General features: G+C 37.3%; 2 protein-coding genes across 3 annotated transcripts in view; one reads left to right on the top strand and one right to left on the bottom strand.

Moving 5' to 3' along the window:
• The window catches only part of LOC109840363 (protein PLASTID REDOX INSENSITIVE 2-like), a 23,336-nt gene extending 9,289 nt beyond the window's left edge, over positions 1-14,047 (top strand). Inside the window, exons 3-4 of one of the 2 annotated variants that reach the window (XM_020408984.1) lie at positions 6,825-7,029; positions 13,948-14,047. In XM_020408984.1, the coding sequence (XP_020264573.1) occupies positions 6,825-7,029; positions 13,948-13,955 (213 nt within the window). In that variant the 3' untranslated portion in view covers positions 13,956-14,047. Of the gene's footprint in view, positions 1-6,824; positions 7,162-13,947 lie in introns of those variants that run through there. The other variant, XM_020408983.1, reaches the window with a different exon arrangement.
• Positions 7,679-9,064, bottom strand: LOC109840364. The gene is made up of 3 exons (XM_020408985.1): positions 8,434-9,064; positions 8,197-8,309; positions 7,679-8,100 (listed from the first exon to the last, which is right to left on the bottom strand). Exons 1-3 carry the CDS (start codon positions 8,696-8,698, stop codon positions 7,990-7,992), a joined length of 489 nt encoding a protein of 162 aa, XP_020264574.1. The 5' UTR covers positions 8,699-9,064; the 3' UTR covers positions 7,679-7,989.

Here is a 16,815-nt window from a genome sequence, read left to right as displayed (position 1 = left end):
TCAGCGTCTGATAATAATTTTCTTGAGTAGTTACTTTTGACTATATGCTCATTGACATTCTTTATAGTTTGTACAATCTTTTTGATTTGCTAATTCATCTATTTGGACGCTGCTGTAAATACAATAATGTTTGCGCTTATAATTAGACATGTGATTTTACCCCCTATGTTGTGCGCAACGGAAATTTCGACAGCACCTCTGGTGCATAACAAGAAAGTAGATCTCAACCAAATCCCTGTTACACAAAGATAACAAGAACCAAAAGTGATATATCTCAACAAAATGGGATATACACTCTTCCTCTCATCAGTTTTAGGACTGACTTGTCGAGGGAATCTAAACAAGCTGTTACAAATCACAATAAGACAACGAATTTTTACGTGGTTTGGTAAGTTGTCTACGTCCACGGGACAAGGAGGGGGGAGATCTACTATTAGAGGGAGAGAGAACAAATAGGGTTTACCATCACACAAAATCTCACAAATAAAATCCTCAAACAATCTCTCAAATCCCTCACAATTTCTCTCTCAAAAGGACAGCCGCCAAAACCAGTCGAAAAGCCTCTACGATTTTCCCCTGCATGCTCTTGCACAAAACCCTAGAAGAGACAGCCGTGTTTTTTCCCCTCTGCACTTGCGTCAAACCCTAGGAGAAAAATAGGGTTCCTATTTATAGCCTGGTCCCTCTTGTGATAAACACGTCTCGTGATAACCCCCACGTGCTTAGCCTTTCACGCAAGCTTAGCCTTTCACGCGGTTTTCCCCCGCTGCTCGTGAGTGTGGCCCCCACAAGCAACAAAACGCGTTCATAATTCTTCACCTCGGCGAAGTTTTTCCAAAATTGAGCCGACACCAAAGCATCCAAATGTCCCACTTGTTGTGTCCAGTACGAAGTGAAACAATTTCACGACAACAGACTTAATCCATAACAAGTCGAGAACCCAAATAAGAATGCGAACAAACTCCAAACGTCGGTATCTACTCTCAAATCGACTGTATCATAAATGACTGCCTACGTATCCCCTTGCCCAGGGTATCAAGCTTTCACATAGTTCATCCAAATGGTCGCGAACGACCTCAATCAACTAGAAGAGTTCGAAACCCTTCTCCAACATCACCAACAAATCTGCGACTGATAGCTCTCCTAATGGCCCCAAAGAGAAACAACCCAAACACCTCCTCCTGAGGTGAACCAATGGTCATAACCAAATCTGAACTATGTCCACCAACTGCACTCGAATCAACCAACTCATCATCTGCATCCAAACCAACATGATTCCTAATTTGTGTCACCTCAGCTAGAATCCCAAATGATGCAGTATGATCTGAAGAACGTGGAGGAATCTCCACTCAACGTGAAGTAGCATCACACTCCACCTGCTGCGATATCCCAACGATCCGATCAACACTCTCTACCTGTCGAGAATCAAAAATGACATACCCATTCAGAACAAAATCAGAGTTTCTCAACTGATAACCAAACGAGCCTCTGAATCCTAAACGTGTAATCTCACATTATCGATGTGATCAAATGCTGGGTAGCCAAACATCCGATGTAACCTAAAATCTGAAGCATCTCCATCAGATCTAAAATCTCTAAACGCAACAGTCGACAACCTATGCATAAGATGACCCAAAATGTCGAAGCCCGATTTCCATAACCAATGCTCGACATCAAACACCGATCCTCCTTCAGAAAGGAACAGCTCACCAAATCTGTCATCTTATTTCATCGCCCTAATGTTTCCTCTCTAATGAAGTGTCTTTAACTACCGTGAGCTCGGCACAAACGCAGAAAAAAACCCCTATCTAAAACAAAAAGACGAGTTACCTTTCTGCCAACACACTTCCTCCAACTGTTATTGACTTCTAGGACTTCACACAAACGGGACTTGGTTGCAACCCACTAATACCTAAAACAGTCACAAACATAGGAAACTACATACCTATTACCTTCCAATGATGCCCCTTTGGAAGGCCCCAAATGCCTGAATGAACACCCCTTAGAAGACCCCTCGATCGATGGATAGAAGTGCCAAACTTCACATCGGTCTTCTCGCTCATACCAATGTGTTCATAGGATTTCAAACTGCAGGTCAAAACACTTCTCAACAAACAATGCACGGTACCAATAAGCAAATATCCCAGCCTCAAACAACGTCACAATCTAGCCAAATCCCAAGAAGTCATCAACTCTCTATCAATTACCGTACTTCCAAGCAAATAATACAAGTTGCTCTTTCTGACGTCCTTCATCACAATCATGGACCTCAATGTGACAATCAACAATGCATCCTCTAATGTCACCCGATAGCCTGTCGCCTTCAAAACTCCAAGTGAAATGATGTTCTTCTTTAATTGCGGAACGAATCTCACCTGATCCAACTCCCGAATCACCCCGTCACACATCTTAATCCGAACGATATCAATACCACTAATAGAGCATGCATGTTCATTACCCATGAGCACGCCATCCCCTCTTTCCAACTCTTGAAAGCTGGAGAATCAATCCCTCCTAGGACAAATATGGTAAGAAGCATCCGAATCCAATATCCATTCTGTAGAGTTAGCAACACAAACTGACGGTAGTGCAGATAACGAATAGCCTAAAGAATCCGAATCTGAATTGTTAACACTAGACTTGATAACATTCACCTCTGAAGTTTGTATAATTTTCCCCTTATTCTTCTTGGCTCGATCTAACTTTGGGCATTCGGCTTTTCAATGTTCATCCTCTTTACAAAAGGCACACTAATTTTTACGAACTGCAAAGTGTGCACTTCTAGACTGCGACCTCCTACTACGGTTTGGACCACGGTCTTGGACTGCTAATGCATCTCCCGATGCCTTCTCGGAGGGTTTGTCAACACTCTTCCTTAACTCATAATTCACCAACGCTGAGGTCACCTCCTTGTAATTAACAGTCGTTCTTTCATTAATCATAGTGAGAACAAAGGTACCATAATCATCCTCACGCAACGAACACAAAAGTAGCATCGTCTTGTCTTCATTCTCAACCATGATATCCACATTGATCATATCCGAAAGCAGCTTTGTAAAGTTGTTAACATGCTTCCTAATGAAAACTCTCCTCTTCATCTTGAACTGGTAAAACATCTTATTCAAGTAAAGCCGATTCTTAGTAAGATACTTCTCATTAAACGTTTCCCATAATTTCTTCGCCGACGTCTCGTTCATCACATCATAAATAAGATCCGACGTTAAGCATGACCGAATAACTCCACAAGCCCTACTGTTCAATTTTTTCCAAACATTGTCCTCCATATCATTAGGTTTCTCTTGTAACTCGAGAGTCTCCTCCAAATTCTGTACGTCCAACGCATCCATCACGTGGCATCTTCACAAACCAAAATTGATCTTGCCGTTGAACTTCGGAATATCAATCTTTGTATTATTGATGCTCAGATTTTGTATCACCTTCGTAAGATACGATCCCGATGTGCTTGCTTCTCCCATATTGTTGATCTAACTCTTCAAATGAGAATCCTACAGCGAATTCTCCAAAACGAACCTCAAGTCGAACCCGAAGCTCTGATACTACTTGTTGTGCGCAACGAAAATTTCGACATCACCTCTGGTGCACAATAAGAGAGTAGATCTCAACTAAATCTCTGTTTCACAAAGAAAACAAGAACCAAAAGTGATATATCTCAACAAAATAGGATATACACTCTTCCTCTCATCAGTTCTAGGACTAACTTGTCGAGGGAACCTAAACAAGCTATTACAAATCACAGCAACACAACGAATTTTTACTTGATTCGGCAAATTGCATACGTCCACATGGCAAGGAGGGAGGAGATCTACTATTAGAGGGAGAGAGAACAAATAGGATTTACAATCACACAAAATCTCACAAATAAAACCCTCAAACAATCTCTCAAATCCCTCACAATTTCTCTCTCAAAAGGACAGCCGCCAAAACCAACTGAAAAGCCTCTGCGATTTTCCCTGCATGCCCTTGCACGAAACCCTAGAAGAGACAACAACGTTTTTTCTCTCTGCACTTGCGTCAAACCCTAGGAGAAAAATAGGGTTCCTATTTATAGCCTGGTCTCGCTTGTGATAAACACGTCTCGTGATAACCCCCACGCACTTAGCCTTTCATGCAAGCTTAGCCTTTCACACGGTTTTCCCCCGCTGCTCGTGGGTGTGACCCCCACAAGCAACAAAACGCGTTCACACCCTAATCTCCTCAGATGGTGTATTGACTCATGCTATTGGTGAGCTACTTGATCATATACAAGGGACATCGCTATACTGTGTTTTGAGGTGTGACCTTGATCATGCAAATTCTGTGCATCTCCCATACTTTCTGCATGTGTCCAATGCCAGGAAGTTTCTTGCAACATCTTCCAAATGCTGAGGGGTGGAATTGCTGTAAGGCTATGAAATTGTTTAAGCACCCAAAAGAAATCTTCAAATGTTGATAAGGGCATTCTTTCATCTTACACTTAGGCAGGACTTAATATACTCTGAAACACATTACTTAAAGTAACCTTCCTAATCAATGTCTTCTCCTATTTATAGGTTAATAATCTATGAAGAATTGTAAGTCTGTTTCGCTTGTCGTTTAACAAATGATGGAATTAGGAAATAGAGGGGAAACATGCTACCTCCAATCAATGGATATGCTATTTCAGAGGGGATTGCTTAGCAATTTGCATATTTAATATATTATTATTCATGTTTTAAGATAGACTTGTGCTATAATCTATTTCATTTTGGACTATGTACTGCTAGTTATACATAAGATGGATAAGCAAATTGAAGATCCAATTTATTTGGTCTTGATCTGCAACATCTAAGGTACCTAAAAAAGAAAGGGTCATCATTTAGAGGTTTTTTGGCAGCAAAATACTTTTAAGGAAATTATTGCAAACAACAAGACAAATATTTTAAATAGGGCCGTGGTGTAAAATTTAAACTTGCCATAAGTTGTCATCAAATGCTTATCATCTTAACACTTGCAAGATTGCGAGAGAACTCATCTTCTCTTGGTATTATCGTTCTTTTAGAAACTTCAAAGCAGTTTCTATAAGATGCACTGTTTAGTTTGGAAAGGACAATTATGATGCTCATACTATTTAGTCTGGACAACATCTATTTTCAGATGTGCCTTTGCCATCCTGGAGATTATCTACTTTCATTTAGCTCCTTCGAGCAGGGACAACACAGAAATTTAGGGGCTTAGTCAATAACTTCTGATTGGATAAAAAAAGTCTTTTCATCAAGGATTTCCCCTTTTTTTTTTGTGAAACTCTGTTGCAATTAGCAAATATAAGGTGCTAAAACACATTTACCTTCTTCCACAACTTCCTTTTCCCATTTCCAGTTTTGTTTTGTTGTACACTATATTTTTCTTTTTTCCTTCCTGCTACCCTTTATTTTTTATGCATTTGGTTCTTTACTTCTTGGGCGAAATATAAGAGAATTGGTATTATTCACTTAGAGATACTTCGTCTTTCTTTCAGGGCTAGAGTATATCATCACTAGACCTTAACTCAATGGTATATAGTTTTCCAAATTGTGAACATCAGATGCTAACTAAACCTGAGTCAAGGAAAGCTTTAGCTCGCGGCACTAGATCACTACCTGTCCCTTTTGCCTTGCTTTTGGAAGAAATGTTCTTAGGAGAAAAGTGTCTTGTTTATGAGATTAAGCTATCTCTAAAAGTAGTAACATGATATTATACATAATGACAAGGCAAACAAATGTCCCTGGAGAGCACCAGCAAATTGGTAGTGTGCTTGCAATATACAATTGCCTCTTTCTTGAGCAAAAATATTCTTCTTTCATTTAAGTAATGCTATTTGACATTCTTATGATGATAGTGCTATCTTCTCTGTAGTTGAATAATGTAGTGCTACTAGATATATGGAATCTATCATGTAGTCTACTGAGAAGGTGTAATCTCTTTTTTGATTGATTTACTAGTTAATTATGTAGTAGGTATAGCACTACAATACGGATATGGGACAAATTATTCCGATTGTGCACATTCTGGGTATCTGATATCTTTTTTTTAATAATCATTTTTTATAGCAGAGACTTTTGTGCATATGCCACATGTATGGCTCAGTGAGATGACTTTGGCATGATACATCTAATCATATAAAACCAACAAATGTTAGTAAGGACATTCTTTTATCCATAAATTTAGTTGAGTTAATTTGTTTCCTTAATCCTCTTAAAGTAAATTAGTTTAGGTAACTTCTTAAAGAACCATATGCTTTCTCTTCTCTCATAGGATAATGATCATTGCAGAACTATGGACTCCTGCTTTTTCGTTCTATCTCATCAAAACTAGTTTTGACTTATATTTGAAGTGCACAGGGCATCTACAACTGGAGGGCCTACCAACCAGTTATAATTAAAATTGGAACTGGGGTTATGGACTTCATGATATATAAATTGATATCTTGAAGAGATAGAAAAGTGGAAGAAAATCATCACAGGGCAATTGTGGTTACTTCAGAACTATATCATGAATTCCTGCGTGCATGATGAGACATTTGACTCGATGTATGTGAAGAAATTTTATCAGCATTTTCCCTTATTTTCAAACTAACATAAAATTGCAAAATCTAAACTGAAGGTCAGATACTCTTTGAAGCTAATGTTATATGGGTAACTCAGACGTCTTGATGCGTAAATAAAATTCCGGAAATCAAATTAACCAAAAACCCTAAGCTGTTAGGTCTTACTCTCAATTTTCTATGTATGTTTGTTATTATTTTTGTTCGTATGTGATTAGTTTAGCACTCTGGGCCTAATTTTATGAATTATGGTTTCATGAAGCAGATATTTAATGAATTCTTGCACAAAGAATATGGAGGCCCTGGAACTCTAATGGTGGAGCCGTTCACAGACATGTTGCTGGCTCTCAAGGAGAAGAAGCTCCGAGGAGCTACAGTAGCTGCAAGGACAGCATTATTGTGGGCACAGAACTATGTTGATAAAGACTGGGAGATTTGGAACTCCCAACCATCACAAGTGAACACTTCAGGTCCATATTCCTAATCTCCTGGTAAAGTTTTTGCGTACTTGTCATGATTTTATTGTGGACATCGGATTTGGCTAGCTTGTCAATGATATAAGTCCACACATTGATTTCAATTTAGAGAACTGTCTATTTCCATTTTGGAGGCAATTGAAGTGGATACATCATATAATTAATGAGATATTATCTCATGATTAATTTATTGACATCTTTAATATGAACTGCATCAGTTAAAATCTATAATTAAAAAAAAAACAATTGTTAGTCCAATCATATTTTCAGTACAAATCGAGTAGGGTCGAAAGATCATCTCCAGTTAGAGATCAAATAGGAGTAATTCGAAAGCATTTACTCCATCCATTCCAATTTTCAAGGGGTAAGTTAAAAGATCAAATAGGAGTTTTACTATTATCTTACAAACCACTGTTGTTGCGGAAACAGCTATTGTGAAAACCGTCATTGTGATAGTTGATTGTGATAGTTGAAATCCTACGTACCATTTACCTTATCTCTTGAAATTGGAATTGATGGTAAAATTGGGTTAACTGGACCTTATCTGATTACCAATTCTTGATATCTTAGATAAAAGGAAAAATATGATAACAAATTTTTTTCTAAAAGCTCTCTCGAAACAACATGTTGAAGTGGCACTTGGTTACCCAAAAAGTAGTTGAAGAGTTTCTAAGAATAATTTATATCTTCTGCTAGTTTTAAAATCTCTGAGACCATCTAGTTTTAAAGCCTCTGAGACCATCCTGCGTTTGACTACCAGTTCTGTAAAAAAGAAACAACCGTACAATAATCCCAGGCATCACAACCTCTTATGGATACTGATGTGAAATCAGTTTTTCACTTGTCCACACTGTACACATACTGATTTCATGAACCCCATCCATAACTAAAACTCTATGAGAAAAGAATTCCTCTTCTTTCTTCTAGCAAACCTTGAAAGCATGCATCAACTGCTCAGCTCACACTCTCTGAGATGCTCTGCAGCTTCGGCCTCCAATGCCTAGCTCTTGATCCTGAGCCCGCTGCTGCTGTACTCTTTTGCCCATCTCGTTCTTGGTTTTCTTCCTGAAATCATTTGACGAATGAATCAATTAATCAACTCTTCGAACTCATCTATTCAACATTTGGAACCTGAATCATGAATCTTGAGTTTTTCTGTACCTGGTGATTTACTATTATATCTGATTCCATTACGCCTGCTGGTCCTGAATCAGTTCTTGATTGCGCCTGCTTTATCTTCTTTAGCTTCCTAGCCTTCAATGCCTTGTTCACCTCTGCGCACAATGGGGAAAAAAAAGAAGAAAGACTTCAGTCTCTTAGCAAATTGAGGAATGATGGTTAATACTAGAAGTTACGAACAGCAATCTACCCAAACGAAAGCTGAGGGATTTGAAGTACCTTGGGAGGTAATGAGGCGATAAACTTGGCCAACCAAGAGCATATCTTTAGGCTTAAGTAGCCGAACACGAGTAAATCGAACATGGCCATTACTATTCTCCTGTTGCTTCTCTTGAGCGACACAGATAGTCACCAAAGCAACATGATGACCAGGATTGCTCTTCATGATCTCCTCAGCAGTTGTAGGCCAATACAGCCTCTCTATTCTCCCGTTTGGATGCTGGATCACTACTGCTGATATCTCTGCAGCTTGGCAATTTCCCATTGCTCTCTCTCTCTCTCTCTTTCTTGAGAGTTTGGAGAATAACAATGATGGTGATGATGAGGGAGAGACGAGGAATGAGAGAGAGAGAGAGAGAGTTTGAAAGAAGCTTTCAACCAACTGAGGTTGGTGTTTGTTGATGGTTCTTTAATTTTTTTTGTTCAGTTGCAGTGCTCTGTGCACTTTCACTTCCTCTGGGCTTTATAAGGTTATCTAGAGGACAGTGTGGGGATTAAAAAAAAAAAACAAATGGCGATAGTTTAAGTTTAGGGGGTGACATATTTAATGAGGTTTGCACCTGTGCCCTTCTAAAGTTGTCAATTACAATGGAAGCTTCTTTCAACATGAACTTGTTATAAGTTACACCATTTACATATTTTCTACAGTTATTCTTCTGCACTTATATCTTTTGAGATGATTTGTTTCCAAACACTGCCTTATAAAAGTTAATTGAGTACTTATCTTAAGTTAAGATTATATTTTATAAATAAACATACGAAATTTCTTCATCTTTTCCCCTTTATTTCGTTCTGGTTTTATCTCAATTGCTTATATAAATAAAAATAGCGGTAGTTCTGAAGTTACGTTCTGCAAAATATATAATACATAAGACAGATTATTAGAGGCCTTTCTATTTTTTTCCCCTCCATTTATGTGTAATTGTTTCCATCAACATTATAGTTCAATCACATGCGCGCTTTGATAATTCGATTTTATTTAGCTATAAACAAACAAAAGTGCGCGTTAAGTAAGGCACTACACTTAAATCAAATAATAAATATAATGATCTCAATATTCCTTTGAAATAAAAATCTAATTCTTTGGGATCTCAGGAAATCTAATTAAATCGTCGTGCAGTTTCAAACTTAATTGTCTTTCCTTTCAATTTTAAGAATAAAAATAATTCAACTCATAAAATACGTACTTGGCGTTTGTGTCACACGTCTAATTAAGAAAAATATACGAATAAAAGCACAGAAAAAAAATTACAATTTTAATCTCTTGAAAGCCTTTAAAGTGGCCAAATGATGCTATTTTTCATGTAATAGATTATACAAGTAATAGTCGCATGGTAAAAGAAAAAAAAATATGCATGACGTTCAAGTTAATTTGTTAAGTAGATTGTCGATGAGTATTGAGTACACATGTAGTGAGATCCATCTTACTAGTTACAAGTGAATATCATAAATTTTTGTTTTTTAATATTTTTTTTAAAAAATAAGTCGTCACCTCATATTTATTTATCTAACATTTGTTTATCTAACTCTTTATTTTATTGTGGTATCACAAGCATAATGACTCATAAACCAAACCCAAATCCACAATAGGAGGAATGAGATCGGAGTTTCCAGGTGGGGGAAAAATATTTCCCACAGTTCTCTGCTGATTTATTTATTTATTTTATTTAGGAATGATCTATTTATCAATCTACATTATACACTAAATTTATGAAGTAGATGTCATTATTCGCAAATTGTGACGTTGGCAGATAATTAGCTAATTGATCTTTCATCTACTCTATACTGTCAATTATCCTTTTTTGCCCTTTGCATTTTTTCTCCCATATTTCCATTTAAATTAACAGAAACATCCAACTTTACTAATAAGGGTGTTTGGTTGTTTTCCGGGAAAAAAAAAAGAAATGAAAAACACACATTTCCAACCCATTTCAAGACATTTCAGCACATTTCCCGTTTTTCTTTTCTTTTTCCGTTTGTTTCGCAATAAAATCCCTACCACGTCACATTTAAAGAAAATTCAGCCGCAAAAGTAATAGTGTTTTTAGTAATTAAATATTATTTTTTAATCACCTATTTTCATTTCTTGTGTTTGTTTGAATATAAAAAAAGAGGAAATGAAAATCAACCGCAAAAACAATAGTATTTTTAGCAATTAAATAATATTTTTTATTCCCAACCGCCGTTTCAACACTCCTTTTAGTAATTAAAAATTATTTAAAGTAACATTTCTAAGTGTTTTTAGATGATCTTTATCTGAAATGAGTTTTTTCAAAAATCTAACGTGACATGTTTATTTCTTTAAATCACAAAACGAAACAAAGGTGTAATTTTAAAACCTGTTGAAACCAAAATCTACATAACCGGAGAAGATTTCTTGATGATGGCGAGGGAGTGGGTTCTCATTTTTTTTAGCAAACAAACAGGCTCTAACAGTTATTCGTTTATAATTCTATCAAAATTGCGGTACTTGCACAAAAGGCGAAGCTATACCTCCGCTACATGAGCGGTGTTTTAGAGGGTATCAGTCGCAAAAATGTCAATTTAACTTATTTTTTATGTCACCACTTGACTGTGCACGTGTGACGTGTTCATCGAGTTTCGTGCGGCCACGAGCAGGGAGTAATGCTTTGCGTGCACCGATCAAGCAGAAATCACCGTCATACCCGAATTCCGATGTCCAGCTGGACGTCCGATCATGGACTGGCCCTCAATGCATGACCTGGTCAACCCGCCACGTGTGATGACGTCGGCGAGCTCCGGGCGCGTGAGATTCGTTTTCAGGGAAGTGGGGACCACACCCATCAAATTGTGGAACCTGTGTTGACTTTGCGCTTTTTCACTCCATGCTGTTGTCTTCTACTCCTCTTTTAAAAAATTGGGAAAAAGCCTGCCATCTAACATTATATGAGTAACTTAATTAATTAGTAACAAAACTTACTGAAAGGTTATGAAATTTGATCGTGGGGCTAAATATCATACACCCCCTACCTTATTAGACAAACTCTCTTTTAACTTTCAAAATATCGGGGAAAAACCTCCTTGAATTTAGGGGTTTTATTAGAAATTTTTCTTAAATTTAGCGAGGGTTTTTGATTAAATCTCAAAGTTAAAAGGGGTTTTCTAATAAAAATTAAAGGAAAAATTGCTTCTAGCCCCCAACTTCCTTACAAGTATTAAGCCCACCCCAAGACTTTTTCAACGCTCACAAAACCCTCAAAAACAAATTCATAATTCCCTGAGCCCCAAAACACAAAACCCAAGAGTTTAAAACATGTGAAGATCATAATACACACACACTCTCTCTCATAATGTTATTGTGATTATTTGAAATGAGTTTTTTTTTTTTTTTGGGGGGGGGGGGGGGTATCGGCAGCAAAGAAAATTACGATTTTGAAGACAATGATGACGAGTTGCGCGTCAACCCCCTTAAGTTTCAACCCCCTTAAGTTTACATATTGTTGTAATTTTTTTTGAAATCAATGACTTGAGATTAAAGTAGAGTATGTAAATTTATATATTATTGTTATTTCATTGTAATACGTTTGTTGTTAAGCTTATAAGTTGGTGATGAAGAAGATTACGTGTTGTTTTTGAAAGTTACGAGTTGATTGTGAAGTTTACGAGTTACTTGCCAATGGTACATGTTGATTGTGAAGCTTACGAGTTAGTTATGAAAAGATTACGAGTTGAGTGTGAATGTTACGCGTTGGTTATGAAGGTTATGAGTTTGTTGTAAAGGTTTCGAGTTGTGAATGTTATGAGTTGGTTGTAAACCTCGACAATAAGTTGATTGTGATTGTTGTTAACTAACCTTCACAACCAACTCATAACATTCACAACCAATGTGTATCCTTCACAACCAACTTGTAAGCTTGACAACCAACGTGTATCTTTCATAACCAACTCGTAACCTTGACAACCAACGCGTAACCTTCACAACCAACATGTAACATTCACAACCAACTCGTAACTTTTTCACAACTAACTCGTAACTTTCACAACCAACACGTACCCTTGGTAATTAACTCATAAACTTCACAACCAACTTGTAACCTTCAAAACCAACATGTAACCTTCATTCACAACTAACTCGTAACTGTCACAACCAACTCATGACCTTCACAACCGACACGTAACCTTCACAATCATCACGTATTCTTCACAACCAACGTGTAATCTTCACAACCAACGTGTAACCTTCGCAACCAACTCGTATCATTTACAACCAACTCGTATCCTTGACAACTAACGTGTAACCTTGACAACCAACGCGTAACCTTCATAATCAACTCGTAACATTCACACCCAACTCATAATCTTTTCATAACCAACTTGTGCTTCGCAACCAACACGTACCCTTAGCAACTAACTCGTAAACTTCACAACAACATCGTAACATTCAAAACCAACACGTAATATTTATTCACCACCAACTCATAAGCTTAACAACAAACTTAATACAGTGAAATAACAACAATATATAAATTTACATACTCTATTTTAATCTCAAGTAATCGATTTAAAAAATTACAACAATATGTAAATTTAAGGGGGTTGGCGACGCAACTCGTCATCACCGTTTTCAAGATCGTAGTTTTCTTCGCCGCCGATGACGAACGAGAGAGAGAGAGAGAGAGAGAGAGAGAGAGAGAGAGAGAGAGAGAGAGAGTATTATGGTCTTCACATGTTTTAAACTCTTGGGTTTTGTGTTTTGAGTCCCAGTGAATTATGAATTTGCTTTTGGTGGTTTTAGGAGTGTTGAAAAAGTCTTGGGGTGTGGCGGAATACTTGTAAGGAAGTTGGGGCTAGAAGCAATTTTCCCAAAATTAAAAATTATTAGAAGATTTTGTGATACTCCCTATGCCGAAGGAGGGGTTTTCTAATAATTTGAAAGTTAATGGGAGTCTTTCGATAATCGTCCAAAGTTAAAAGGGTTTTCTAATATTTACCTCTTTGATCGTGTAAGACTACCTTATGTTAATACAAGAAATATAACGGGGGAGTTATGACAATGTTCAAGTAATAGAACTTGAATGGCTTATGATAATGATGTTAGATTGACACAGTTGCAAACAAGATGTTAGGAATATTTCGGCCTTTCAGAGAGTTCAACATTTATTAGGTATATCTACGCTTGGCGTAAGGAGACACTAGGCGTTCAAGCCAGTAATTTCTATGTGATGAAAATAGTAAATCCAAAGCATTGAATGTAGAAAACAATATACGAGTTTATGCTTTAGTTAAAATCTATCTAGGATTTCGTTTCAGAAAGTCCGTCATATCAACTGAGAACTGCCTTTTTCTTTTTGGGTATGATGTTACTGAAGCACGATAGCTATCGGCTTTTGATTGATTGACTATGTTAAATATAGGGCTTTTAATCAGTGATCTGATTCAGACTATAATATGATGTCGTCACAATGAGGATCAAATATCGGACCATGGATCGTTTGTGGTGAGTGGAGTTAGATTGTTAGGCTCACATCCTAACGCTTGTTTAATTTATTGCAGCGGATTGATCTTGATTCTCTTGAGGAGATTGAGGAAAGTTATCCTTCGTAAAGTTACTGCATGTGAACGTATGTTACGTATCATGTCATCTCTCTCTATCTTGTAACAAAATTCTTGGGGAATAATAATTAACAAAATTCTGATTCCGTAGTTTACACTATCTTGTAACAACTTGATCTAGTGATTCTCATTTATTTTGGGTTGGGACTCAGGAGTGCTTATATTTTATTGTTAGATCCGTGGTCGGTTCTGGAGCTCTTCCCTTTTGCAAATATACAATGAATTATACTAGTAATCTCTTTGCCAATCATTGCTTCAACACTAATAAAGTGCATCGATCGCTCACTGTTAATTATAGATTGTAAGAGAATCTGCCTCTGCGCATTTAGCCGTTATCTCTTTTATTAACGCTACAATGTCGTATAAGCTCCATGCTTTCTGATAAGTGAATAAACAAAAATCAAGTGCATGCCCCGTTATAAAAGAGAGAGGGAGAGAGAGATTCATTTACTTCTTATTTCAGAATTCTGAATACTTTTTTTACCGAATACATATCGATTTTTTTTTTTTTGAACTGAAAAAACAGGGTTGAAGGCCCTGCTCATATAGGGATATTATTAAGAACCAAAACAGTTACAAAAGAGCATCACAACTAGGTGTAGAACCAATGAGAGTGCAGCAGATAAGGAGCGGACATATGTCGTCACCTACCAAGCTGAACCCGCAACTATACTACAGATGGAAAGTACATATTACATACTTACATAAAAAGTTAATAGCAGCCTACTAGAGAACATAACAAACTAGTAGAAGGAGAGAACATCAACAGTTTTTCCAACATTTGGGAAGATATCCTTATCCAACAGAATTTATGGAGTGGCCTGGGTTAGAGAACATGGGGAAAGGTTGTCCCGAGATGCTTTGACATTCTTGTTTGCAAGCTCCTGTACGATGATAGTATTTCGATATCATCGAGTGTCGATCTTGACACAATCTCTTCAAGAAGAGAAGCATCATGCAATCTCAATGCATCCCCTTTTTGCATGTTGTACTTTAAAAAACTGGTCAATTAATAGACTCGATATTCTTAATCAAAATGAATTTGTTTTAATAAGTCGACATAGAAAAAGGGTTTAAATTTTCTTGGACGGTGACGATTAGAATGTTAATAGTACTCAAATCCATGTGACAGAGGACTAAACAAATCCTCATAAAATCGATCGACAATAGAATCTCATATAAAGCTTTAGTCTTCTACAAAGCCAAAACCTGCGGGTTTAAGTCGTAGTTCATTGAATGCCATTAATAGGAGACCATGTGAAATGTAGGGCATCAATCATTGAGGGGTCAATAATACCATGAGACTTCTTTTTGTTCAAACATAGACCAAGAGAGGGGTTATAGCCTAGATACCTAACTCTATTATCAATATACATAGATTAATGTACTTAATATAATATAGTTTAGGGAAGAATATCAGTATGATAAAGAGCTTATGATATTTTATTTTTCATTTTTTATTTTGAGATGAGATAAACGATGGGAACTCAAAAGGAATGAGTCCCCAACCACCTTGCGTTACTCGTAAAAATGGATTGGTTACACGGTTAAAGATTACACTCCCAATCTTAGAGTTTTACCCGCATTGTGGTAAAGAGTTACGAACTTGTATTAGTAAATTAATGCGACCTCATATACGTAAGATGGTCAGAGCTCTAGTGTGTATTTGATATATGTTTGCCGTTAAAGTTTACTTTAGTGTCAAAGTTGAGAATATGCAAGACCTCAAGTTTAAGACTAGTGTTGGGAATTTTAGTCTCCTCGCCAACTACGATCTCTGCAGCTCGGAAGCTAATCCACACAATAAGATAGAAAATAATCGTAATCAAGAAGAAATAACATCGAGATTTACGTGCTTCGGTCGACCAACTTCGACCTACGTCCACAGGCAACAATACGAGAAATCCACTATGTATTAGAGAGAACTACAAGAGGAATCACTCAACTCTCGTCTATCAATCTCTCAACCTCACATACATAATCAACTCTTATATTATCTCCAAAACCTTCTCCTTACAATCTTTTGAACGGACAAAGACTGTGAAACCCTCTCCTAATGATGTAATCTTTTGCAGGGATAAAGACTATGAAACCCTCGCCTCTCGCACAATATTCCTAAATCAGGCTACGCCCTCTGCTAACCCTAAATTACAAGAGTATTAGCTCTCTCTCATCTGCTTGGTTTTTCCTCCAACAATAGAATAATATATATAGGGAAACTAAAACCCTATCTCTAGCCTAACTTACTAATTAGAATAGGATTCAAACTCCTAATCATGATAAAACCCAATCTCTTAATCATGATAGATCTCTAACCCTATCTAATGTTAGTCTAAGTGGTGTAGACCAAAAGCTGGAATCAAAAGAAGAAGGAAACAGTCGAAACACTGGTCGGTCGACCGGAGGAGGATATCCAGTCGACCGCGGAACCTGTAGAAAACTGAGGAGAAAGCTGCACTCTGGTTGGTCAACCGAATTGTGATATCGGTCGACCGAGAGTGGCATCCGGTCGACCGAGGTGATGGTCCGGTCGACCAAAAACATGCACTAGATCCTGTAGAAAATTAGCGTTCTGGCCGGTCGACCGAACACATTGTCCGATCGACCGGAATCAATTTTTCAGGTTTCCTATTTTGTTTAGAATTATGTTTCCACCCAGACTGCTATATATTCTTATATGTTTCTAGGGTTTATTAGCTGACGAAAAATAGAAGTTTTTGATGGCTATTTGAGATCCAATTTCTTAGAGAGAGAGAGAGAGAGAGAGAGAGAGAGAGAGAGAGAGAGAGAGAGAGAGAGAGAGAGAGA

Source organism: Asparagus officinalis, chromosome 5 (assembly GCF_001876935.1).
Source record: "Asparagus officinalis chromosome 5, Aspof.V1, whole genome shotgun sequence".
In the NCBI taxonomy this organism is placed as follows: Eukaryota; Viridiplantae; Streptophyta; class Magnoliopsida; order Asparagales; family Asparagaceae; genus Asparagus; species Asparagus officinalis.
Note: the sequence above shows the minus strand (reverse complement) of the source record. Positions and strands in the feature narration are given on the sequence as shown.